This window comes from Phaenicophaeus curvirostris, chromosome 18 (genome assembly GCF_032191515.1).
Source record: "Phaenicophaeus curvirostris isolate KB17595 chromosome 18, BPBGC_Pcur_1.0, whole genome shotgun sequence".
NCBI classification, from domain to species: Eukaryota; Metazoa; Chordata; class Aves; order Cuculiformes; family Cuculidae; genus Phaenicophaeus; species Phaenicophaeus curvirostris.
Window position 1 is genome coordinate 5,718,082 of NC_091409.1, and position 25,015 is coordinate 5,743,096.

Consider the following 25,015-nt stretch of genomic DNA (forward strand, 5'->3'; position numbering starts at 1 on the left):
CTCGGTAATCAAGGGAGTTCTCTCTAACACAAGACAACTACAGCAGATTTAGACTTATCTACATACATCAAAGAAGAGCATCTGTAAAAAACCAGCAGATGTATAGCAGCTCACGAAGGACAATCTGTACACCAGCTCATGAGAAACAGTGATTACAAATCAAGATGAATAGCACAGAACTTCAAATGGCAACACAGCTGTGGATTAGATGTTGCTGAAGACACATTTCGTACCTGATGAGAGATGTGCACCACCACATTAGGAGCACTGCCTTAGTTTAGGTGCTTAGAACCTCAGGTGATCTGTGCTGCAAAACAAATCCAGGAAAATCTTTTACTTGAACCTTGTTGCCAAAGTCACTGACAACAGGCTCAAGTTCCATGAACAAACATGGCTGGTTTGTGACTTCCATAGAAGTGTCTTAGCTCCACAAGGATAACCGTAGCTCTTACAGAGAAGCCTGTGTAATGCAGGTATCAGCCCTGCAAACGAGTAGCTGACAATGAACCGACCACTACCTGTGACCTTGCCTGCTCCAGAAGTGCTTGCGCTGCGCTGGCACAGATGAGGTCAACCTGTACTAACACGAGTTAGCAGTGATCCCTTCCCTGTGGAGCTGCAGGTCGACAGCCCATAAAACTGCCAAATGGAGATGGAGCTGTGTAACACATGGGAGCAGTCCTCACGGCTTGTTTCAGAGCAATGGGCACCTGAAAGCAATGAGTGCCGAGGGCTTGCACACAATTGCATTGAGAGCACACGGTGCACGCTGTGTACCTGTCAAACATTCAGCACCTGCAGTGCTCAAGGTGAGCTACAACTTGGCATGAAAAAACATGACTGTCAGGTGGTCCTTCAGAGCATCTCAAATGCAAAAACACTTAAGAGTCTCTCCTGACAGGCAATAAATGTTACACCACAGAGAAGACTGGCATGGCACAGAGTTTTGGACAAGAACGTACCACAGAGCTACAAAAGCACATCACTCGTTTCACTTTTCAATTCACATTGCTCTGGGATAAAATCAAATTTCACCCAGATACAATGTCTAAAAGTTTTGGTACAGCATTAGTTGATCACGGCGTTCCACTTCATTTGCCTATCATCACTCTCCCCACATGCCCAATCTGCACACACAGATCACAAATCATAACTAACGGTTACAGTCTGTGAAATCCTAATTCTTGAATAGCTGATTTACAGTTATTGCCAACATAAATGAAAGATACTTTCTCAAAAAGCATCAAGAATCCTGACTGCAGTGACTACAAAAAACATATCTGTACAGCCTTTGTTTTCTCTTACTGGAGTCAAAAGACAAGAGATTCAACTCCCTAGTAAAAGCTTTTGCTTACTCTTACTATGTAAGAATCCCATTTCAAACTACAGAACTCAACTGCACTGTCTAAAAAGTGAAGAAGTCAATCATTGGTGAAGTATTGATTCACAAGTCTGTTAAGAATACCATTAAAGAAATAACGACATGCTAGAGTGCCCAAAAGCCACTGCAATTAACAGTGGTCCCATATGGAAACAAATCTTACCTGTTCAACTGAAAAGGTGTGTAAGAAGTGTTCTGGGAAATGTGTCATCCTATATAGCAACAATTGACAAATACTTGAACAACAATGTGATTTGAAAGTATTTTGACTTTTCTAGAAAGCTAAATTCCTTGAAAGTGTGTTAACATTCCTTTCTAGCCAAGCATACAAAGCCAAAACACCAGAGCGCTTTGTCAAACTGCAACCCAACCATCACAAAAATCTCTTTTTAGTCTGATGCAGAAAGAACTAACAAAAACACTATCAAGAGCTAAACCAATTACTTTAATTATTGATCTCAAAGTGATTCAGATTTAGCTCTGCCATTAATTTCAATACACTTGCATCAAACAACAATGCAGTTATACCAAAATTGGATTTGTTTTTGAGAAAGGAAGAGACAAAATAAAATGTCCCCAATTATTTTGATGTGTTTTAAAACTCGACTAGTCTTCATTTCTGGCACACAGTTTGTCTGTACGAAGGCGTATCAACATTAGTACTGTTCAAGCACCTGACGAAATGCAAAGTAGCTTGCCCATTCCCATTCACCACAGTCTGCAAACAAACAATGAAGAGTAATGGATTAAATCCGCAGTATGTTCCTACAGAAAGCAACACCCTAAACCAACGGAGTACATCAAAACCCTTAAAAACTTCATTTCTTTGTCCACACTGTGAATGCCCTACTCTAGATATATACCCTTTGTAATCTTAGCAGTGACAAAACCCTTTGCTGATGCCACCTCTTCACCTGGAGCTGTGGAGACCAAACTTTGGACAATTCCACCAACTGACAGCTACTCAGGGTAACCTCAGTGGAAACTTTCCTTTTAAATACCCCATTGCAGAAACAGTCTGCAATTTTAGACTCTCTCACTGCCGATACAGAAGTTATTCTGCAGTGAGAACATACCAAACACTACGCCTGTGACTTCAAATACAAACTGTCAATGTGGACATGATCTTACATGTCATTTGACTGATTGCAACATTTATGAAAAAGCAGTGCTTTTCCAGTTGGTCTGAACAGAAGTATTTTCGAACCTTTAAGCTTGAAATCAGAAAGCTTTTAAACAAAATCAAGTCTAGTTTTGATTTTTACTAACCATCAAATGCACAGTTCTGAGTAATGACTAAGCTTAATGACTGGGTATGACTAACACGTATAAATAATTAGTGCCTTCTCTCCCCCTCCCCCATGGAGGAGAGGGAAGGAAAGAAAACCAAATGATACCTTGGTAAAAAGGAAGAATGAAAGGAATTAAGAGGTTGAAGTTCATGATGTTAACACTCCTCTTCTTCCAATCCACCCTTAGTACTACTGCAAACACGACGGCACGTGTGTTTATTAAAACTAACAGCTCCTCATGCTTTTCTGGCTAAACTGTGCAGAGGTTTACACTTTCAGCCTTCCTACTCTACATCTCTTCTTCCAAACTCCTCCACCAATCCCTCAGCAATCACTCTTCTGGTCACCTCTGCAGCCTCTCCTTGCTACAGGCTACTCCCTGGAGTTAGTACTTCTGACTCATGGGAGTTCAACTGGTCCCACTCGCCACACCACCACTTATGCTGAATGCACCTGACATTACTGCATTCTGAAAGAGGTGCTAAATCTAACCCTCTCTTACAGAAATATTTGATTAATAAACTGCAGGAGGGTGGTAAGACAGCTCACTACTGCCTCGCTGCCCCCTCAAACCACTTAAGAAAGACTAGAGCATGGCACCACACCTCATTGCTCAGGATTTGTTTATACTACAATATCTAGAGCACACATTTTTCAACTGGATGTCTGTACAGAGCCTATCCAGCGCGTGCTTTATTCTGTACAACAGCACTGTGACAGCTTTTAACAGTTCAGCTACTCTCAGAAGCATGTATTAATCAAGTTATAACAATAAGTTAGACCATTTTTATTAGATACAACACAAACCTTAGAACAGTCATGCTCATCATGCAGAATAACACCACACACTGACACAAGTTTTATGTTACCAGTTGTCCCGGTACTGGTTAGAATGTGTGACTGAAAACATATTTTAGTAATGCATTTTAAGGAAAAAAGCATCAAAATTAAAAGCTCCAGAGTGTTTGTTATTTACAGCTCTCATTTTTTAACCACAGTTCTACACTAACAAGTAGTTACTCAATTTTTATCAGTCTACTTTCACAAATCTCACAAAAAAGAGCTTGGCAACTGAGTCGAACCCTGCACTAAATCCTGTACAAATACACAATAAAAGGACTGTCCCTGGGTAAAAGGATTTATAACCTCTTTATGCACATCGCTGAGAATGAATCTTTCACGTGCAAAGTGTAACTTTCTCATCAGTGGTAACACAAATACTGAAAGTCATCTTTTAAAAATGATATTTCTATTCTGATAACAGTTACAGAGCCAAAGATCACCTACATTTGTACCTCTGCTGAGGTGCAGAGCTGCCTATACAGATCACACTGCAGAAACAGGATGCAGTGGTATTAGTTACTCACGATTACTAACTCCTTCTTGATTATTGATTATCCATACCATTATATAGTGATGAGGTTTTGTTCTCACCAAAAAAACAGTCTGTATTTAAAAGCACCTTGCTTAAAGGCATAACTGAGGCCGCAAAGACAACTCTTTCCGTTTACATTAAATATTTCACTGAAGATACCTGAAGACAATTAGTCCAAGACAGGAGTTTTTGTGGTAAAAACCTATTTCTCAGTTCCTTGCAAGACCGCCAGAAGAAAAACAGCATTTCTGGAACAAATCACAGAACAGAAATGGGATAAAAGTTTCCAGATTAAACTGAGGTAAAGCTGTCCTGAAGGGTTAAAAACAAGACTTGTTCTCTCCATGTGTCAATGATCTCAGTGAAAATAAAGCCTCATCTAATTTGAAATACAAGTAATCACACAGTATTTACACTTGTTCAATTACAGCCTGGTCTGTGTTAAGTTTTTACGCTGCTCTCAACATTTGAGATGGAAACAGGATCATTTTGCCACAATAATATAGCAGCACAATCTGCAGTGTGGACACAACTGTATTGCTGTAAAAGATGCTTGTTGTCCAAGGTACTTTCCTTCTCTGGGGAAGCAGTATGCAAGAGGGCTGATACCACAAAAACTGCATCCAGACCAGAAAGGTTTTGCAACTTTAAAGAAACCCATATCAGTATAACACACTACAATTCCCTTCATTTAGGCAAGACCTTAATTAGTTTAAAAACAAATTCAAGTTAACACATAAACAACTTACAACACACAAAAACAAAGCCTGAGTATCCCCACAGCCACTGCTGCTGTAAAACAAATGTGTGTGATCTGTCAAAGGGACAGAGCCGCACTGAGGCTTCGGTCCCAGAAGTGCAGCAGGGAAACTTCGGCAACGTTCACAGATCACACAACTATTTGTAAGCAGGAGCATCCCCGTAGCTGTGCACAGAAAAAGCCCTTTGTAACTTGTGAGCGTCACGAACTCTCTCCTTCACATACAGCTTTACAGTTCACAACACAACTGAAATAGCCATCTACTAAATACCACTAAAAACTCCATTCTATCATTGTCTTCAGTTGTGAGGAACACAATATTCACAACTATTTTTTCCATGCCATTACCTCTGCAAATCTTCTTTCACAAGACAGAATAGGCCTAACCTAAAAAAAGTTAAACTTGCTGACACAGTCCATCTTCCAACTGGCAAAAGCCTTTTTAGCATCAAGCAATGGCATCAAATTCAAGGAGCAGATTCAGACAGATAAATTGAGTTATGAACATTCATAACGTTTCAACACAGAGAACAATTCTGACAGGAGTAGTTATTTTCACTTAAAAATGCTGATTTCAAGTACTTATAACAAAAAAAACTGCATATAGTAACAGGGAACATTTATCATGTTGTGTTCTTAAGTGTTTTCTCTGTCTCATTCTTACTAAGCAGACTCCTAGTATTTGATCACACAGTTTTAATGCCACCAGAAAGCCAGAACACAAGCTTTCCACAAGCCAATCCCTTCTCTATGCTAAAACGCACTTAGGCTAATATCAGTATTTTCAACTACATTCCCAAACCACTTCGTAGATTTTTTTAGGATTTGATTTACACATCATCTCCAAAAACAGAGAAGACAAACAGTAGTAAGAGTTTTCATACACCAAAACATTTCATTTGAAGAGAGTTTGTGATACCTACTAATTTGCGTGTTATCAGTGGCCAAAACTGTTGCATTTTCAGCTCAGATCGCCAACTTTGCTGCAGCATCCTGTCTTAGTAAGTGATTCAAGTCCTGGGTGGCATCCAAATTTGTGGTCCTCAAACCAAGAGGTTATATTTTAAAAGTAACCAACATAGATTTCCAGAGATGGAAAACTCATTCCGCTCACTGAACATAGAAACACCATGTATCTTCTAGACTAGCTGAGTGCAAAATGGGTCAAAAGAAATAAATCACTCGGCTTTTGGTCACTGACCAGCCACCTTGACCATAAGCCCAGCAATACCCAAAAAACTCAGACAGACCACAATCTGAAGTCATACAAAACAAATTCATACATGCCGTAGGGTACAACAGTATTTTCCACAACAGAACTGAACAATAACGTAGTCAAAGTTAACAGCTTCATAGCTTAACGGAATCACAACCATATTCCCATTAGATCCCGGAATCACAATCATATTCCCATTAGATCCCATCACTTAAAGACATGCTGTTATCAGATGTGCAAAACGAGGGATTGGTTTGCCTCAGGACACTCATCATAACAAAACCAAAACCATCCTATCACACAGCTCTCCGAGTCTTAAGTTCTTTGGGGTACAAAACTAAGCAAGCAGGATTCCTCAGTTATGGAAGTTGCAGTAAGGAAAAACACAACTTTCAGTCTGGCAACATATGGCAGATCTGATGTAGCAGATTTCAAATAAAGCAGAATGTTCCTTTTGCTGATGCATGATCTGAACATAAAATCCACCCCTCACCCAGAAAAGTTTTGCAGAAGAGATCCACAGTTAACTTTCAGAAAGAGAGATACCACTTTCTGCGCCAAGTACAGGACTCTCAAGCTCTCATCTTGGAAAAATATCGATTCCCTAATGGCCTTGGGCAAGTCATAACTTCTCTAACTTGCTCCTTCACCCAGCATTAAAGCAGAGTTCACACTATTTTATTTACCAACCCCACAGGTATGCTGCAAGGATTAAACTTTGTAAAATGTTTTGAAAGCACAACATACTATAAGTACTCTATGAGGCTTCTACTATCATTGTGCATTACAGACATTATTTTTAACGAAATAGAGGCATGCCAACACAGTTAACAGGCATAATATTGGCAGCACACGCAACACACAGGGAAACTGTAATCAGGATATGTTTGAACTCGCTTGCTAGTCAGTGAGAAATAGAAACAACTACATTCCACTACTCCATAGTATTTCTTCTGTTCCGTATCTCTTAAATTATGGAAGCCTGCAGATTTCCTCATCTATTTACACTCCTAGTTTACTCTAGCCACTTCTGGGGTACATATTTCAAGTACAAAGTAACTCAAATAATGATGGCTTCACTATGAAGAAGTAACACAATTTGTTTCACAACGGAAAGATTGTCTGATTCTTCTCAGCCTGCTGCCTTTCTCCTATTTCTACCAATTCTCTTTTGAACGACAGCCTAGCACCCCAACTCCTTACTAAAGAAACTGAACTGCTGCGGTAGTTATTTCTCAGTGACACCAGCTTCAGAAAGTATGACTGCTCAAGTCAAAAGGCCCGGAACCCACACTTGGTGTTCAGGTAGTTTTCCCATCCTAAAGCTTCTAGAGTAAAGGTCCAATTTAGACTCCTTCTCGGACAGCAAACACAAGCTAAAAATAATTGGTTTCTACAAAACTTAAGCTTTCATTGAACACCAACTGAAGTTTCAAGCCTCTAAGGCCATGAAAAAATCTTGAGTTTGCAAATAGGGGTACTCCATCCTCCAGGGTCCGCAGACGTACACCACCACTGTTCTTCTCTTTGCTTCTAAAAATCATCAACTGCCAGTATAAACTGTAGAGATCATTTGCATAAGTGGTGTTCTGAACTTGGAACATATCTTTTTTAAAGGAGCCCCATCACTTTCCCAGCTCAGAAAGGGCCCATCTTTCCTAGGCCAAAAGTCACCACTTGAAATGACATCTGAGACACCCTCCAGAAAAAAAGTAATCACAGAATCCTAGAATGGTTTGGGTTGAAAGGGACCTTAAAGATCATCAACCCCCCCCACCATGGGCAGGGACACCTTCCACTTGATCAGGGGGCTCAGAGCCCCATCCAACCTCGCCTTGAACACCTCCAGGGATGGGGCAGCCATCACTGCCCTGGGCAACCCGGGCCAGGGCCTCAGTAGTGAGCTCTTGGCAGATCCAACTGAGGGTTTTTTAAGTAATAAAAGATACAAAGTAAAACAAATCTACAACAGTGGTTCTAAGTGCAGGTGTACAACTGAATTACTGCTGACGAGAACACCGGCCATCATCACATATGTAAAACAATTATATAAACTATATAGGCAACCTATCCTATCTGTTATCTTCAAACAAGGCTGACAGAATCTTCTTTATTCAGGAAAAGAAGAATTAGTCTTTAGGATCAAGCTAACAAATTTTCCAAAGTATTAACTTTCCCTCAGAAGGTAAAAGAAAAGAGAAGGTCAGGGCGAAGTGAGGGTTGCTAGACTTCAATTTCACGTAAGCTAGCAGAGAAAACTGTCCAGACCTACCAGCTCTACACTGTTCTTGCTCTATAACTACAGCACTGTCTCCAAGCTGCTCCTTTCTTTAAGCAGGCACCTTAAAAGCCTATGAGGTGTTTGTACATAAAAATAAAGCAGAAGAGAGTAACAATATAAAGTGCCTGCAAGAACAGAAACTAAATCTTTGAACCCTCAATTAACAACACTGCTAAAGTAAGCAGAAAAACATAGACATTGGTTCTGAAACTCTATTACAGCATTGTGGGAGAAGACAGTATTCTGGAAAGTGATGTTCAAGTACATCAAGTTTTGGAAGTTTATAAGATGATTCTACCACGTGTTAGCAACAACCTCTAAACACTTCATGAAACTCTTACATTGCAAAAGATTAATCTTAGGGCATTATCTCCGTTACAGTTTTCTGCAGACTTTTGAACATCTGTAACAGCAAAACACTGACTTCATGCTTTAAAAAATTCACTAGTTTTCCTGCCTCTTACCACAATATTGCACACAACACTTTTCACATTATTGCTTGAAGCACTCCAAAGCAAAGAACTACAATTTATTTCCAGTCACACTCTTGAAAGAAGCTGCACCTTTAATGTAGCATTGTATAAAGAGAAACTTAAGCTCCCACCTCCTAGAGAAGCATCTGACAATACTTCCATGTCTTTGCTAAGAGGCAATAAATAAGATTATTTTTGGACAGTCATTACCTGAATATGTCAAATTGGACCACAAAGTTCAAACACAGGCTCCTGAAGAGAAGATTGAGCACAACAGCCCTCTTCTTTGGTAGTGGAAAACCATTATGAATGAACAGACACTCTGGATAGTTCGGTTTCTTTGAGAAACAGTACACCAGAACCCAGTAAGGCCACAACAACTACGGCCCATTAGCTCTTCAAACATCTCTAACTTGGTCAGTCAATGACCGTTGCACAATCACCTTGATGCAATACAAAGCATTACTCTAAAAGTAATATATTTTAAAGTGCATTGATCGAGCTTATTTTCCACACGCTTATTAAAGAGAACATTTGAAATCTTCCAAAGTTTCTAATTGAGGTCCCAGGTTATTAACACTCATTGACATTTTACATTCTGCTTTCCATACATGTGAAATTGTAACTGTATTTGGGAAAGCTTGAAGCAGTAATTCCCGGTAAGAATATAACTATAAAAACTGTGCTACTCATTGGTCAAACCTTCCCTAAGAATCTTCTTTCTAAGTGTTTGTAAATCTTGGTGTAAAACGCAACACGTGCAGAGCATGCACCAAGTCTTACAAACGCTTATTAGCACACACTACTAACTTCTAAAAACAAACTTGTGCATGCAACTGTGGTGCATCTGGTAGATGCGCAGCACACCAGCATTGCAGCTGCAGCTTCATGCTACCAAACTGCCTTTAAAAATCCAGCCTATGACACCGCAATTTAAAATAGAATTTCAAAAGCAGAGTCATGTATTCTTTCACTACAAGCGCATACGCACACTACTAAAGATTAAAGCAGTTGTATGTGGGTAGCCTTTCAGAGGTGCTTAACCCTTGTACCTGTGAGAAGTTTGCTAGAGCTCAACATCTATCAGTTTTTAAATGTTCTGTAAGAAATGCTCTATGCAAAACATTTTCAAAGTTGGTTATTTTCACAAGGTATAAAAACGTTAAACAAAGCCATTTTTAAAACAATCTGTTCCACTAAAAGAAATCCTTTCCAATATTAAGCCTGTCTCATCACGCAAGAACCCCATCTCCAATTTCTATGTATTCAGCCATCCATACTTGCTTATTTTAAGAGCTATGCAATTCTTTTGAAGTTATAAATATTTTTTAAAGTGTGGGACACACAAGAAAAGAGCTTAATAAAAAAACTCAAGTGTTTAGAGCCAATGTTGTTTTACTTTGATCTATAAGACCTCCAAAGGAGCAATTTACGGTCCAATGATGCTTAAGGACTTGCAACACTGCTTCTAAGAGTAACACATTTCAGTATGCTATGGCAGTTTGAAAACATCAGCTACCTGGAAAAAAGGTCCCACTGGACTCCACTGTGGTATTTTTCCCATTATCAGGTTTATAATGCATTACTCGTGACAACGTAGGCATACACAGCAATAGACTGTAAACCTGAAAAATCCTTTGAGCCACTGCAGCAATAAATAAGTAAATAAGGCTTTTCCAGCCTACCACCTTACAAGCTTCAAATTAAGCACTGGGATATTAAGGTCTGAGTTTTACTGCTATTTTTTAAATTAGCAACATGTGTCATTCAAATTACTCATATAGAGAATATACCAAAAAAAAGAGTATTTACACCAGTTACAACTTGGATGCAGAGAATGTTTAACACACTTCATCAAGCTACATGGCATCACATACCATAAATAGCACATCACACGAAAGGATGGTGTGTAGTAACACAGTGCAGTTTCTGCTCTACCTTACGTGACAGGTGCATGGCTTTAAGGCGGGTGAAGAGTTTCAATAGATGGACTTCCACTAAGATCAATTCAAATAGATGATATACAACCAGCACTGATTTCATTCGGCACTAGGAGTAATATTTAATTAGCCATTCTTTTTATACTACCCTGAAAACGGTCAATAGTAAGAATATAGCTATTACTATACGTTATTAAAAAGACAGGAAGCCGTGTAAGTTCACACAAGTCTTTTCAGATAAAACTGGATACAAGTACAAGCTCAATTCAAAACAGTAGCAAACACATAACCTTAAATCTCCAAATCTATGATATTTAAGGAAAGACAGAACAGTTCTCAGAGAAGAAATGCTTGTCATCCTGCTTTTGCTCACCCACTGAGCTCAGGACCAGATTCCTTGTCCAGAGATGCTCAGCACTGAGCATGAGACCAGCTACTACAAAAGCTGCAACCCTAGACACAACAGGGTGAAGTAAGGACATAGGAAGGCTGCCTTTTGTATCACAACTCCAGTGACTACAAAGATCATCATAAGCTACAAATCTGTGAGTTTTTAAGTCAGACTTTAAAGATATTTAAAGTAAAAGAAGATAGTTTCATGTTATATCTGCTCCTTTCTCTGTTCGCGAGTGCTCTGTGGTACTGGGGGCATGCAGGGACACAGAAGGAACCAAACAGCATGTAAAGGTTATATGAACCACTGATGAGAGCCTCTTATACCTTACATGAAAATGAAATAGCAACATTTTATTTGATAATATTCCATTGCCAGGGTTTGGCAGTTTGCAGCTTCATCTACGCTCACACTGTAACAAAGATACCAGGCAGAATTATTTTCAAATCCTTAGAGCCAAGAAGACTTTATGGTCACCCAAAATTATACACTAAATAGTGCAATGCAACTATTCTGCTACTCAAAACCAGAAGATTCTCATCGTTAAACATAATGCCTTTTCCACAACTCAGAATTAAATAGCAGGAAGTCTTATTTGGACACCTTCCTTCCAGCAAGAAACACACTTCCAAGACACGATGTCTTGATCCTCTTACTTACCTGGTGGTAACTGAAAATTCTGAATGTTAGTTGGATTCTGAGGTGGCTGAGGCAAACGAGGTGCTAAAACTGTAGGAGTCAAAGTTGCTCTGATTCCACTCGTAGTTGCTGTTGGAGTCCTTGGGAGACTTTGTGCCACTGTATTGGCAGTGCCTTTAGCCATTCCTGTGGGGGTGCCAGGAGCCGCGGGAGGTATCCCACCAGGATTGGGAGCAACATTGGAGAGCCCAGCTTGCATAGTTTGCCCAATAATCATGTTACCCCCTGTAGTACTGGGCTGGCCAGCAGTAGCCAGCGTCTGCTGTTGGGATACTGCCTGGACTATAGTTTTAGGAGACTCGGATTTGATGACCTGTGTGGTGGGAGCTGCTGGCACAGTGGAACCAGACTGGCTGTTCACAAGCGATGTCTGGAGGGAAACTCCAGATCCCACAGTGGCCGTAGCAACGGCAGGAAAACTCCCCACACTGATGGTTGAATTGATCACAGTATTGCTCCCATTCTGAGTGGCTGCACCAGCTGCAGCTACCGTGGGTCCTGCTGTGTGAATTGGTGGCCTCACAAGCGTTACTGTCGGCGCCCCGGTTCCAATGCTTGGTGGCGGCTGCGAGGAGATAACTGTGGGCGAGGAGGAAGATGCAGAGGACACAGCAGTATTAAGGAAAGAAGTCTGGATGACAGTGTTGGAAGCTGACGGCAAAACAGCATTAACAGTATTTCCTTTCCCCACAGATCCAGGTCCATTGTTAACGAGAGGGGCCACAGCAGGTGCAGAAGCAGGGTTAGCGGTTGTAGGAGTTCCAGGGAAAGCACCGCTTCCTGTGTGGTGAGAGTTCATCACCACGTTACTCCCATTCAAAGTTTGCACCGTTGTGGTCCCGATCTTGCCATTCCTGGTGGACAAGGCAGTCGCCATGGTGCTGATAACCACCGATTTGCCCTGACCAAGGGTCCCTGGGGCAGCAGTGACGTCGGATCCTCCTGCTGCTGCAGTGGTGGTGCTGGTGCTCGTTGTGGCGGCTCCATCCAGAGCTGAAGTCTGGGACCTGGTGTTATGATTAATAACACCCCCTTGCACTCCTGCTCCTGCAAAACAACAACAAGGTTAAACACAGAGAATGCGTGAGAAGTCCAGCGAAGGTAGAAAGCTCTCCCTCATCACCAAGTCTTCTCTATCTCCCAGACTGCCTGCTTGGAGCCAAGAGAACGAGAAAGACTACAATCTAAAGAGGGCTTTGAAGACATTATCTTCAAGTTTCCAATTTCCCACCCAAGACAGACAGATTCAGTATTAATTGCAACACCCTTGCTTTCAGCATACAGTAAGATAAAACAGGGAGAACAGATTTTATATGAACCAAGGGAAGGGAGAACAATCATCACCTCTTCCCTACTCTAGAGCTTGACATTACACTTAGCAACAAGACTTCAGCTGCAAGGAGGGGAAAATGTCAGTGGAAGACACATTAAAAAGACGTAATCCCAGTGCAGGTTACCCTCCGATCCTTTCACGTCCTACAGAGTAAGTCAGTTAGATCAGGAGGCTCAACAACAACAAAATATGAAAAAGTAAAAGGGAAGAAAAACATCAGCCTGGCAAGACAAGAAGCACTGCAAGGCCTGAAGGTTACCAGAGGACCCCTCCACTTTATTACAGAGTGTCTCCTTCTGGATCTGAAGTTCCCTCAGCCAGAGATAGTTAAAGATAAATAAATAAAACAGCAAAGCTGGTTTTGAGAAGGGACAAGATGATGTAGCTTCTTGTCCTGAATAATCCTCATGCTCCTTGAGGAGGCCTGGTGTTATCACAAGTACAACCACACACAGTGCAGGTCCTGGACCTAAGGAGACAGAAATGGGAAAAGAATAGTGACAGACAGATATTGAGATGCATGTTACAAGGGTTAAGGAGATTCTCCTAGAAAAGCTTCATTAATTGTGACAGAAGGTCTGTAGTACTTTCTTACAATTTAGCAACAAGAAAGCAAGCAAAAAAAAAAAGAGGGGGAGGGGAGGAAATGCAGAGAGATTCTGGGGAGACATTTTTTGCAACTCCCCTGAAAAACAGCTTCCCTCCAATCTCACATAGCAAGCCCGCAGTCTCAGCCTTCACACCGTCCCCTGACAATCCTGAGCACACGCAGAGGGGGAATCTTCCCGGCTAACTACAGGGGGTGGGTGTGTGGGTGGGAGAAGACATTGTCCAAGGTGGGGTGCTGTGGCCTGAATTCGCCCCCTCCCTAGGAGCCGGTGTTGTGACAACACCCCCTTGAGGGCAGCGAAGGAATAAGAGGTGTTGAATGCCCCCTCCAAGCCCCTGGAACAAGGGAGGGGGTGCGGGGGGAGGAATATCCAGGCAGGCAGATATGGGGGGGAAGCATTTTGAGGGACTTCCTCCCCTTGAAATCCCCCCTCGCTTCCTCCTCTACAGGAAATAGGTGTCATGATTAATAACACCCCCCTGCACTCCGGCGAGAGCGGAGGGGGAGGGGAGGGAGCGTTCACACAGACAGCTAAGGCGGCGTTAGCTGGAGGGAATCCCCCCGTGACCCCCACCCTGGGAAAGAGAGGGGAGCCGGCACAGCCGGTACCGCGGGGGTGGGCTGCGAGCCCCCCGACACGGGGGAAGAGCAACAAGGGCAAGGGGGAAGCAGAGGGGACAGACAGAGACCCTGCCGGCTCCTCCTGCGGGAGGGCAGCCCCCACGCCGGGCAGAAACCCCCTCGAGTAAAGCAGAGGCGAGGAGGGAAAATAAAGGGGAGGGAGCAGAGGCGAGGGGAGGCTCTCCCCCTGTGATCGATGCCACCCTTCGCTCTCCAGCTCCTGCCACAACAAGGAGAGAGGGAAAAGGGGGGAAAGCTGGGAGGGAGAGGAAGAAGAGGAGGAAGACGGGGCGAGGGAGAGGAGGGAAGAGGGGGCAAAGCAGAGGCGAGGGAGAGCAGCGAGCCCGGGTGAAGGAGAGTAGGGAGCAGGAATGAAGGAGAGCAGGGAGCCGGGGTGAAGGAGAGCAGCGAAAAGGGGGGAAAGCCGAGGGCTCGGAGGGGGAGCCGTGGCGGGGGAGGGGAGGGCTCGGAGCCCCCCAGCCCTGCCCACGTTACCTGCTTTTGTGATCTCGGCGGCGCTCAGTCCCATCTTGCCGCCGCCGCCGCTCTCTGTTTGGGCATCAGCGTTGCCTCCCACTACTACTCCTGCAGGGCTGGCGCTGCCGCCGCTGCCGCTGCCGCTCACAACATGGTTCCCCAGCAGCCCCCCAGCGGCCCGCAGCGGCTCCTGCGCCTTGTGGTGCTGGTGGTGGTGGCCGGAGGCGGCCAGCTGGGACTCTAGGGAGCCCACCAGGTCGCTCACCACCTTCTCATCCACCTCCGTGTTCAGGAAAACCTCATCCAGCAGATCCGAGCCCGCCGCCATCTTTTTTTCGGAGGGTTCCTGCGAGCGGCTCCCTCCTCCCCCCCCTCCCCCTTCCACTCCCCCCCCCGCCCCGCACTCGCGGCCCGGCCCCGCCCCCGCCCCACCGCGCATGCGCGCGCGCCCGGCCTCACCTCACCGGCCCGGGCAGGGATTCCGCCCGGCGCTGATTGGCCGCCGCCCGCCTATAAAAGGCGGAGCAAATGGCTGCGAGGGCTCAGTTGCGAGGCGGGCGGGCGGCGCGGTGGGTGGGGGCGAGGGGAGCGAGGCTGGGGCCGGTGGTGGGGGGGTGTGAGGGCAGCGCGGCGGCTGCGGTCGGGGAGCCGGGCGAGGAAGCGGGCGGTGGGGAAAAGAAGAAGAAGAAGGAGGTGGGGGGGTGGCTGCCGCCGCTCTTTGTCTGCCTCGGCCCAAAATGGCTGCGTGTTTCCCTGCTGCGCCCGGGGCTCCCCCGGCGGCGCCAGGCTGAAGGGCGCCTGGGCCGGCGGCGTGGAACTGAGCCACCGGCGGGGGGAAAACGTACAGATAGGGGCGAGGAGGGGGAGGCAGGGGGGCTGCGGCGCCCCGGGACGGCGGCAGGAGGACGTTACACCGCGTCCCGGGGCGGTGGGCGCTGCGGTCCCCCGGGATGCAGCGGCAGGAGGATGCTCCGCCGTGTCCCGGGATCGGTGTGGGAAGGATGCTCCGCCGTATCTCGGCGGCTGGGGGTGAGGGCGGGGGGTGTCTGCGGTCCTCCGGTACGGCGGGAGGATGCTCCGCCGCGTCCTGGGGGCGGCGTCAGGAGGATGCTCCGTCGTATGCCGGGGGCAGCGGGGGGTTTGCGGCCCCCCGGTACGGCGGGAGGATGCTCTGTCGTGTCTCGGGGGCGGCGGGAGGGTTGCGGCCCCCCGGTACGGCGGGAGGATGCGGTGTCGGGCTGCTCGGAGCAGGCTGACTCAGCATGGGGAGGGAGGGACGGAGGGACGGAGGGAGGGAGGGCGGGCTGGCTGGCAGCTGCGATTGCAGCGCCGGGAAGGGAAAAAAAAAAAAAAGGGAGAAAGGAGAAGGGGGGGAATGAGAGGGAGATGACAATTTTAAACGGTCCACTCGCAGCTCCGAGCCCGGCGCGGCCGGGGAGCGTCCCCGCCTGTGTCAGCCCCAGTTCCACCCCCGGCGCCGCTTAACCCTTGGGGGGAGCGGGGCCGGGGCTGCCGAGAGCCGGAGGGAGCCGCACTTCGACCCTCGCTGTGCAGCCGTCGTGAAGGAAGTAAATACGGGTCGAGTAAAAATACAACCCGCGATAAAGGCGCTCTCCTGGCAGGCGCCGCTTCCCCAGAAGCCTGAGCTGTGGGAGCAGCGTTAACTGGAAGACAAAGCGGGGCATGTGGTAAGTTTTGAGGGGTATCAGGCTTAAAATAGCACCTCTTATTTCACTGTTATAAAATAAGATTTGCTCTTGTGTGTTGGGACTGGGTGGAATTAGTGGCTGAAGCTGTGCTGCTGTGGGTTGGACTCGGCACCTGCCAATGTCACAGAATCATAGAATCACCAGGTTGGAAGAGACCCACCAGATGGAGTCCAACCATTCCCATCAATCACTAAACCATGTCCCTCAGCGCCTCGTCCACCCGTCCCTTAAACCCCTCCAGGGAAGGTGACTCAACCCTCTCCCTGGGCAGCCTCTGCCAGTGCCCAATGACCCTTTCTGTGAAAATTTTTTTCCTAATGTCCAGCCTGAACCTTCCCTGGCAGAGCTTGAGGCCATTCCCTCTTGTCCTGTCCCCTGTCACTTGGGAGAAGAGGCCAGCTCCCTCCTCTCCACAACCTCCTTTCAGGTAGTTGTAGAGAGCAATGAGGTCTCCCCTCAGCCTCCTCTTCTCCAGGCTAAACACCCCAAGCTCTCTCAGCCGCTCCTCGTAAGACCTGTTCTCCAGCCCCTTCACCAGCTTTGTTGCTCTTCTCTGACTCGCTCCTGTCCTGGCTGATGATGCCCAGAATCAACTGGCCTGGATGGCTGCGAAGGTGGAGACCTACAAGAGTAAGAGCTAGGAGTTATTTAGGAAATGGGGTTGCTTTAAATAAGTCAGAGTCAATGTTTTCATCACTTAGGGTTGCCCAAACATGACTGTCAATGCTTCCTGCATTGCACGTTGGTGGTGATCACTTAGTGTGCAGTGCTGTGACATGAACTCAATGGGAGCAGTGTTGAAGTACCTCTCAGATCTGAGGAAAGGCTTAGACTAGGTGTTGGGAAGAATTTTTTTCACTGAGGGTGGTGAAACAGTAGCATAGGTTTTCTAGAGAGCTGGTCAATGTCCCATCCCTGGAAACATTCAAAGTCAGCTTGGATGGAGATCTGAGCAATCCGATCTGGTTGAAGATGTCCCTGCTCACTGCAGGGGAGGGTTGGACTGGATGACCTTCATGATCCCTTCCAACCTAAACCATCCTATGATCTGCCTACAATGGAGAAGCTGCTTGCTAAAAGCTGGCAGGGAAAACATAAAACCTGATGTTCTTAACATATGGGCCTCAAATAATAGGGTGAGTAAATAACTTAAACTCTGAATTTCTGAGAGTTTTATATTAAGGAATATGACACTTCCAGTTTCTCATCTCTTACCTGCAGGAAACTTTGGCTACTGAGTGAAAATTACAGCACCGAGCCTTTCCTATGGCTTGGGTCACTTCACCAGGTAGCATCACTAGAAAGGAAGTCTAACTTTTCTGGGAATTATAGTAATCTTTTATTCTTGTTCTCAAATGTTCTGTTCTTTGCAGCTTTTCTCAGTCATCCTTTGAAGCTCAAGAGGAAGAAAATGCCCTTTCCTCCTTTATAAGGAATTGTCAAGTTACACTGTTGTGAAGTAGCTGTGATTTTAGACTTCCCTGCAGGTTCTGTTGCCCATTTCTTCCAAGGCTGAAATGCTGCTTCAAGCAGGGTAGTCCTGACCCGTTCACTGCTGCTACAGTCGAGCTCATTGCTTGTTTTAGCTATGATGAAATTCCATTAGCAACATACTAAAGAACTACCTAGAATAGAAGCCTCTTCATATTCCCGAACCTGTGGAAGAGTTGATCTGCCTTAGCTGCTCAAATGATTTTTTATTTGTTTTTTAAGTGTAAAAAAGCTAGACCTAAGGCCAAAACAGACTGAAGATGCAGAGTGGCTGCAAGTCTTTCATGGCATCTAACCAGGAGTGCAGCTCATTGGTGGGATGTGATGCATGAGGAGTGATGGAGGAAAAGAAGCTGATGTGAGAGGTGGATGAAATTACCAAACCCCAGTAGTAGTCAGCATGAAGGGTTGGAACAGCCTGTATTCTGCTTACAGTCTAGGATAGCTTGAAGGTAGTTTCATACAAAACTAGAAATAAAACCTTAGAAATCTTCCCATTCTTGCTCTCTTTTCTGTACCATATGGTCTATCTGCTGTATTAGGTAAACAACTTCACAAAATTACAAGAGCAACTGATATTCATTACAACTTGTGCATTACAAGCGTGTAGGATTCATTACTGAAAAAATGATCTTTTCATACTCTGCCTCATTTGACATTGGGAGTAACCTTCTACTGGGTTCTTCAGAGCTGGGATTCTGGCTCCTCTGTGCTGTACTGCTCACATTCAGTTTTGCATGGTACAAAAGAGCAACTTGCATAAGAATTCTTGTAAGGGATTGCTGGTAATTAGGGTAGTTGGTAGTGAATGCTATGTATTTTGCCCATCATCAATTACACTGAAAGATCTTGAACACTACAGGATGACATGGGAACCTAGATGGGGCAACACTCTCCATTCTACACATCAAAAGCAGAGCAGCATGCGTTCTTAAAACTGGAACTCCTTAAAGAACACAAGACTGCTTGATTTTTTTATTTTTTTTTTTACAGTCAGTGCCATGATGCAGAGTTCTTAGATCATTGCTTATTTGCCCAGTCAGAGTTTTTACTGGGCACTTGTTTAACAGCTGACCAGTTACAGTAATTGGTGTTATCTTTCTTTATGGGCTTCCCTCCACTTGCTCATCTTCAAATATACACATAAATAAAAATAATCAAAGTACTTAAAATAAATCTCCTTTTTGTTTGTTCTTGGTCAGGAACAGGTACAGTTAATGGCATGTCAGTTGTGAAACAGCAGTTGCTCTAGTTGAAGACATTTGTCCTATGGAATTTGATAGGTATTTGTTTTGTCACAACATCTAAAGACACTGTAAGTTACAGGCTGCCAGGCACATTCTTTGGCCCTATCTCAATTATTAAGTAGCCCCATGGTACCCCTCTTTTAGAAGAGAGGAGAGTTATTTCAAAAGAGGATTATGTGTCTGCCTGAATCTACACATTTTAACCCAACAATAATAAATGTTAAATGGAAAGAACAGGCTGGAGAGGTGGTCAAGCTTTCAGTGCATGTACATTCCCATAGATTTGAATTGGAAGAATAATCATGTGTGCAAACGTTTCTGAAAGTTGCCTTCCAATGACAAAAATGTCTAAAGCATTTTCCCTAGTTCATAGTCTGCCAAATGCTCTTACTGAGCCTTATGGGACGATAAGATTCCTCAGAGCAACCTGACTGATCTTAGTGACATAAAGAAAACAGACACAAAAGACACTGAACTGGAAGGCTCACATAGACAGAAGAGGTATGGAAACATCATTATTTAAAGGAAAGAATGAAAGAAATCTAGCAAAGGAGGTTTGGTTATAATGAAATGAGATTGTATCTAAGCGTTTTGTGGACTTGGAATGCAAGAAGTATGTAAGCAAGATTCTGCCAAGTTTTTTTAATGACTTCTCTGTAATAACTGATTAAAGTAATTCATGCTGTAACTTCTTCATTAAACTCTCTCAGATTTAATGAAAACATAGCATGGAAGGCTATTACACCAGTTTTTTTCTGAATTCTCCAGAATGTAGGTTAAAACTGCACTAACAAAAGCCTTGCCATACATCAAGTAATAGGGAAATGAGATATGAAGTCCAAATAATCCAAAGGATTTGGAACACTAAACATCAGAATTGTCAGGTGTATGTGGAAAGTATCTATGCAAACACTACAACAGTAAGGGAGAAGCATGAGTTAAAACTGACCGGCCAGAGAGACTCTGTTGTCTTACATGGTGCTGATTTACTATTTAGCTTCCAAAATGTGAAGAAGATTAAATTCCACTTTCTTGTCTTACAAAAATAAACTACTTTCTGGAACAGCACTACAATCCTATTACTATGAATTACCTGACCATTCCTGGTAAATCTTTAATACAAACCTGAATTAAAACCTATAAACTTTAAACTCCAAAGCCTCTTTGGTCTTAATTTTAGAAGTAAAATAGCAAACATAAATGAAGAACACCCTAGTAGATAAAACAATGACTAATAATCCACATCCTCAAAGACATTTCTGAAACCTGCCTTTTAAAACAAGTCTGAGAAGAATTCAAGCTATGAAAACTGCAGCAGATGTTATGCAGGGAAAGACCAGTGTACTGCCTGATCTAGGTAAAATGATATGTTACCCAGCTGGACAGAAAGAAGTGGAGTCTGCTAGTCATTTGCAAAACAGGTAAGGAAAGGAAGATTAATTTCTTTGGCTCAAGAAGAGTTCACTATAGAGAATTTATGCAAATGAGGTCTCTGAACTAAAATATCTAATAAAGGAACTCTTTCCTCTACGTTCTTGTCCCAGTGATGTATGTTGTCCTATGATTTGATTTGCAGTAGCAAGAGCTGGGCAGCATGCGCTTGGTTCAACCCTGTTCAAGCCTCAGTGCCAATGAAATAGTGCTCAATACTCATAGTCTATATGTGTTCAATAATTTGTAGAGGGAGAAAGCTGTAGAGAGGGAGAAGGAGGAGCCCTTAAAGAAACACTGCTCTTGAGCCTTCTGGAATTTTAGCAAACCCAACTATTAACAATAGATTGCTGTGGTCTTGCTTTGATGCTCAAAGACTTTGTGGGTCTGGATAAGAAGTTTAAGCACCCTGACATCATATCCCTGGTAATATAAAAATTAAATAAATAATAAAATATATTTTATTGTAAAATATATTTTGTCTTGACTGTGCAACGCACTTGGACTGCTGAGAAATGCAATCCTTGGTGACCTTACCCTCCTTCCCTGCAGCTACAATGTTTTTCTTTGAAAGTACTGATACATTGCTAACTTTCCTTCCTCTAGGGCTCAGAGGTTTCTTCCTTTGTATCATTTGTTTTGTTTGCCACACCCCAATGCAAATCCTTGTTCCACTTTCACTTCCTCCGTTTTCCATGCTAGTCTCTTTTCTCTCCTCTTTGCCACCAACTGCAAATATATCCTGCTGTCCCCAGATGCAAGAGGTGATGCTTCAGCCTGCAGTGCCTGGCTCGCTCCTTCTGGCAGTTAGAGCTTCTTACAGATGTGTTTCCTCTGACGTTAACTCTGCCAGATGTCAGCTCTGCTCACATGGGTATGGCCATCAGCCACCACATAAGTGCTCTCTCGCCATCATACACCCCACAAATCTTTGTCACTGCAGTAAGTCACAGGTTTCTCTTTCGACTGCTGTGTAATGTCGTTAGATAGATTGGTGGTGGCCATCCCAAATGCCACTAGCTGCATTCCAGCTGCCAGAAGAGTCTCCTTAGTTCTGGCAACAGAGGTTTTCCCATAAATGAACTAGCTAAGTAGTTACATACACTGACCATACCCTACCTGCATTCTCCAAAGACCACAATTACCGCTGGTCCAAAATGCTGTTCTGTGAAACCTGTGCCTGCTGCTATCATGAGATCCAACACTGCTATGTTCTTTCCAAGTACCGTGATGAACTGCAGTCAGCTTCTTCATATGAAGCCAAATATTCCCTCTCCATATGAGAGGTGCCCAGGATCACACACTTGTCATGAATTTACACAGAAAGATGCTCTTTCCGACCCCCCCTTTCAACACTTAATGGATGATGAGCTGTATTTTTGAGCAGAATAAATAACTCTATCAGAGCATTTACCATGTCAGTTATATCTCTGACGGTTATCAAACAAAAAATACTGAGGAAGTTCGTTACAGTAAGAGCATCTTCCAGACCCAGGTTGATTTATGGCCATAATGATTACAACTAAAATTCTATAAGTTTGCATATCTCTCCTTACCACTGTTCATTCCACCTTAGTGTATGCTTTTTCCACACTGCTTTAATATGTCTTCCTGTGGGATCCACATCACTGTATCGGTACATGTGATTGTTCCTTTCTCGTTCCTGGTATTTAAAAAAAAAAAAAAAAAGTGAAAGTATAAAACAATCATAATACCTTTTGCTGAATACAGAACAAAATACTGGAACTAGACGTGCTTATGAATCAGCAAGATTTTCATGTTCATAAATAAAAAAAAACTAGTTGAACTGAAAAACCCAGAGGCCCATTTACCATTTCTAAAAAACATTTTAGAAACGGAAATAAAGAACATCAAGTTAACTATGTTGTGGAACTAGAGAATACAGACCAAAAGAGAGAGTACTGCTTCTCTACTCTTGCTTGCATTGCCTAAACTGACATCAATTTTCCCATTCAAAATAATTATTTTGTGACTCCTCCAAACGGAGAATTTTATTACTATTATTAGTGACCCCATTTTTTCTCTGTTTGAACTTTTCCACACCCTTAAACTAGACACTCTTCATACAGGGGAGCTAGATGAGTGTTTTCATCAGGGAAGTGTCTAACCAGTAATTTGCCCACTAAAGGGCACTGTTCACTGTAGTAAAAGAGGAATCTTGTCTTGGTCTGGATAGGTTACACTTAAGGCTGAGCTAAAAATCTAAAACGATTGACTTTAACGGCTGACTTACTTATTAAAAAAACCTTTTGCCCAATTACTATATAACAACTTATTTACTTTATTCTTTTAGCAACTCTTCCCATGCTAGAACAAATAAAATTTATTAAGAAAGACTGTGTATGTGTGTCCATAAGAGACAGTGAGAAAGAAGGCACCTTTCCTGTTCAGTCAGGGAGATTTGCTCTCCAGGCTGTATAAACAGGCTGTATAAACAGCCTGGAGAGCAGCACCATAAAACACATAAGGTCACAGGGCAGACAGCTCAGGGCATTTGTAGAACAGCTCTCTGAGCCACGATGTACAAGGAAGCAGGTCGTCATGACACAAGGATAAACCTGTGGACTGCGGACTACTGTGTCGCTGTTGTATCACTGATGGAAGGTGTGTAACCACGGCATGGGTGCATACAGCTCCAGCAAACCTCCTTACACTTAGACGACGGCTCCCACTGTATTGTCTCCAGCTGCTGGTTTTGAATCTTATTCATTTGCGTCACATAAATTAGTGAGATTTGTGCACTCTGACCTGCTGCCCCAAGTGTAACTGCCCTGCCTTGATCCCATCCACCCTCACGCTGGCCTGTGACTTCACCTCCTGTGACCGTGTCTGCCAGATGCTACCGGTTGTCTCTCATTGACCCGCAGATGGCTGGGGAGCCCGAGAAATCCCAGGAGACGCTGCACTGAAAGGTTCATTCTCTAGCTGCAGCCAAGCATTGTGGTCCCTCTGCCACGACAAGTGGCGCTCTGGTCACTCGCCCTCCCGCCTGCTGAACAAAGGCATGGAGTGCGTCTGAGGGGTATGGTTTAGTGATTGATGGGAATGGTTGGACTTGATGATCCAGTGGGTCCTTTCCAACCTAGCGATTCTATGATTCTATGATGGGGTAGGACCCTGCACACCACAAGGGCTCCGGCAGCACCAGAGGGAAAGGGGCTTGGGCAGGAGGCAGCCATCCCTGCTCTCCTTAGAGCGCTGCTGCAGCTTGAATCATAGAATCGTTTGGTTGGAAGAGACCTTTGAGATCATCGAGCCCAGCTGTGCCCATCCAGTCCTAAACCATATCCCTGAGCTCCTCTTTTAAACCCCTCCAGGGGTGGTGAACCAGCCGCCACCCTGGGCAGTCTCTGCCAGTCCCCGATGACCCTTTCAGTGAAGAAATTTTCCCTGCTACCTAATCTGGTAGCAGCCCCTGTGCTCCACAGCCCCGGGGTGCTGGCAGGGAGCAGGGTGAGATGAGGAGGCGTTCAGGGCAGGAAAGCTCCCCTCGCTGCTGGAACGGCTCCAGAGGAGGCCACAGAGATGATCCGAGGGCTGGAGCACCTCTGCTGGGAGGCCAGGCTGAGAGCTGGGGCTGTTCAGCCTGGAGAAGGCTCCAGGGAGCACTTAGAGCAGCTTCCAGTGCTGAAAGGGGCTCCAGGAAAGCTGGGGAGGGGCTCTTGATCAGGGAGGGCAGGGACAGGGCAAGGGGGGATGGTTTTGAGCTGAAAGAGAGGAGACTGAGATATTCGGAAGAAATTTTTCCCTGTGAGGGTGGGGAGGCGCTGGCCCAGGCTGCCCCATCCCTGGAGGTGTCCAAGGCCCGGTTGGACGGGGCTTGGAGCCCTTGATCCAGCGGGAGGCGTTCCTGCCCGTGGCGGGGGGTGGGACTGGATGAGCTTTGAGGTCCCTCCGTGATTCCACGAGTCGATGTTCCCCCCCACCGCCGTCCCCGTGTATGTGACAGAGCGGGGCTCAGCGGGCGGGACCGTGTGCGGGGCTCCCGTTCCCCCCGGCCCCGCCGAGGCCGCCCCCGCCCCGCCCCGCGCACGTGGCACCCGCGCCCGGGCCGGTCACGTGACGCCGGGCTTCCCCTCCTCGCTCCCCCCCCCCCCCCCCCCTTCCCTGCGCGCCTGACCCCGTCTCCCGTCTGGTCAATAGCAGGAGGCGGCGGCGCATGCGCAGCGGGGCCGCAGCACGCCCCCCTCCTCGCCCCCCGTCTCCCTCCGCCCTATATAAGCCGCGCGCGGCGGGGCTGCCGGCTCCGCAGTGTGCGTGGGCG

At 45.1% G+C, this 25,015-nt stretch overlaps 1 protein-coding gene across 1 annotated transcript in view; it reads right to left on the reverse strand.

The window, feature by feature from the left end:
• The window catches only part of TAF4 (TATA-box binding protein associated factor 4), a 38,020-nt gene extending 22,814 nt beyond the window's left edge, over positions 1–15,206 (reverse strand). Inside the window, exons 1-2 of the mRNA XM_069871644.1 lie at positions 14,871–15,206; positions 11,773–12,858 (exon numbers count right to left, since the gene is read on the reverse strand). Of these exons, the coding sequence (XP_069727745.1) occupies positions 11,773–12,858; positions 14,871–15,180 (1,396 nt within the window). The 5' untranslated portion in view covers positions 15,181–15,206. The remainder of the gene's footprint in view (positions 1–11,772; positions 12,859–14,870) is intronic.
• Between the last annotated feature and the right edge of the window lie 9,809 nt (positions 15,207–25,015).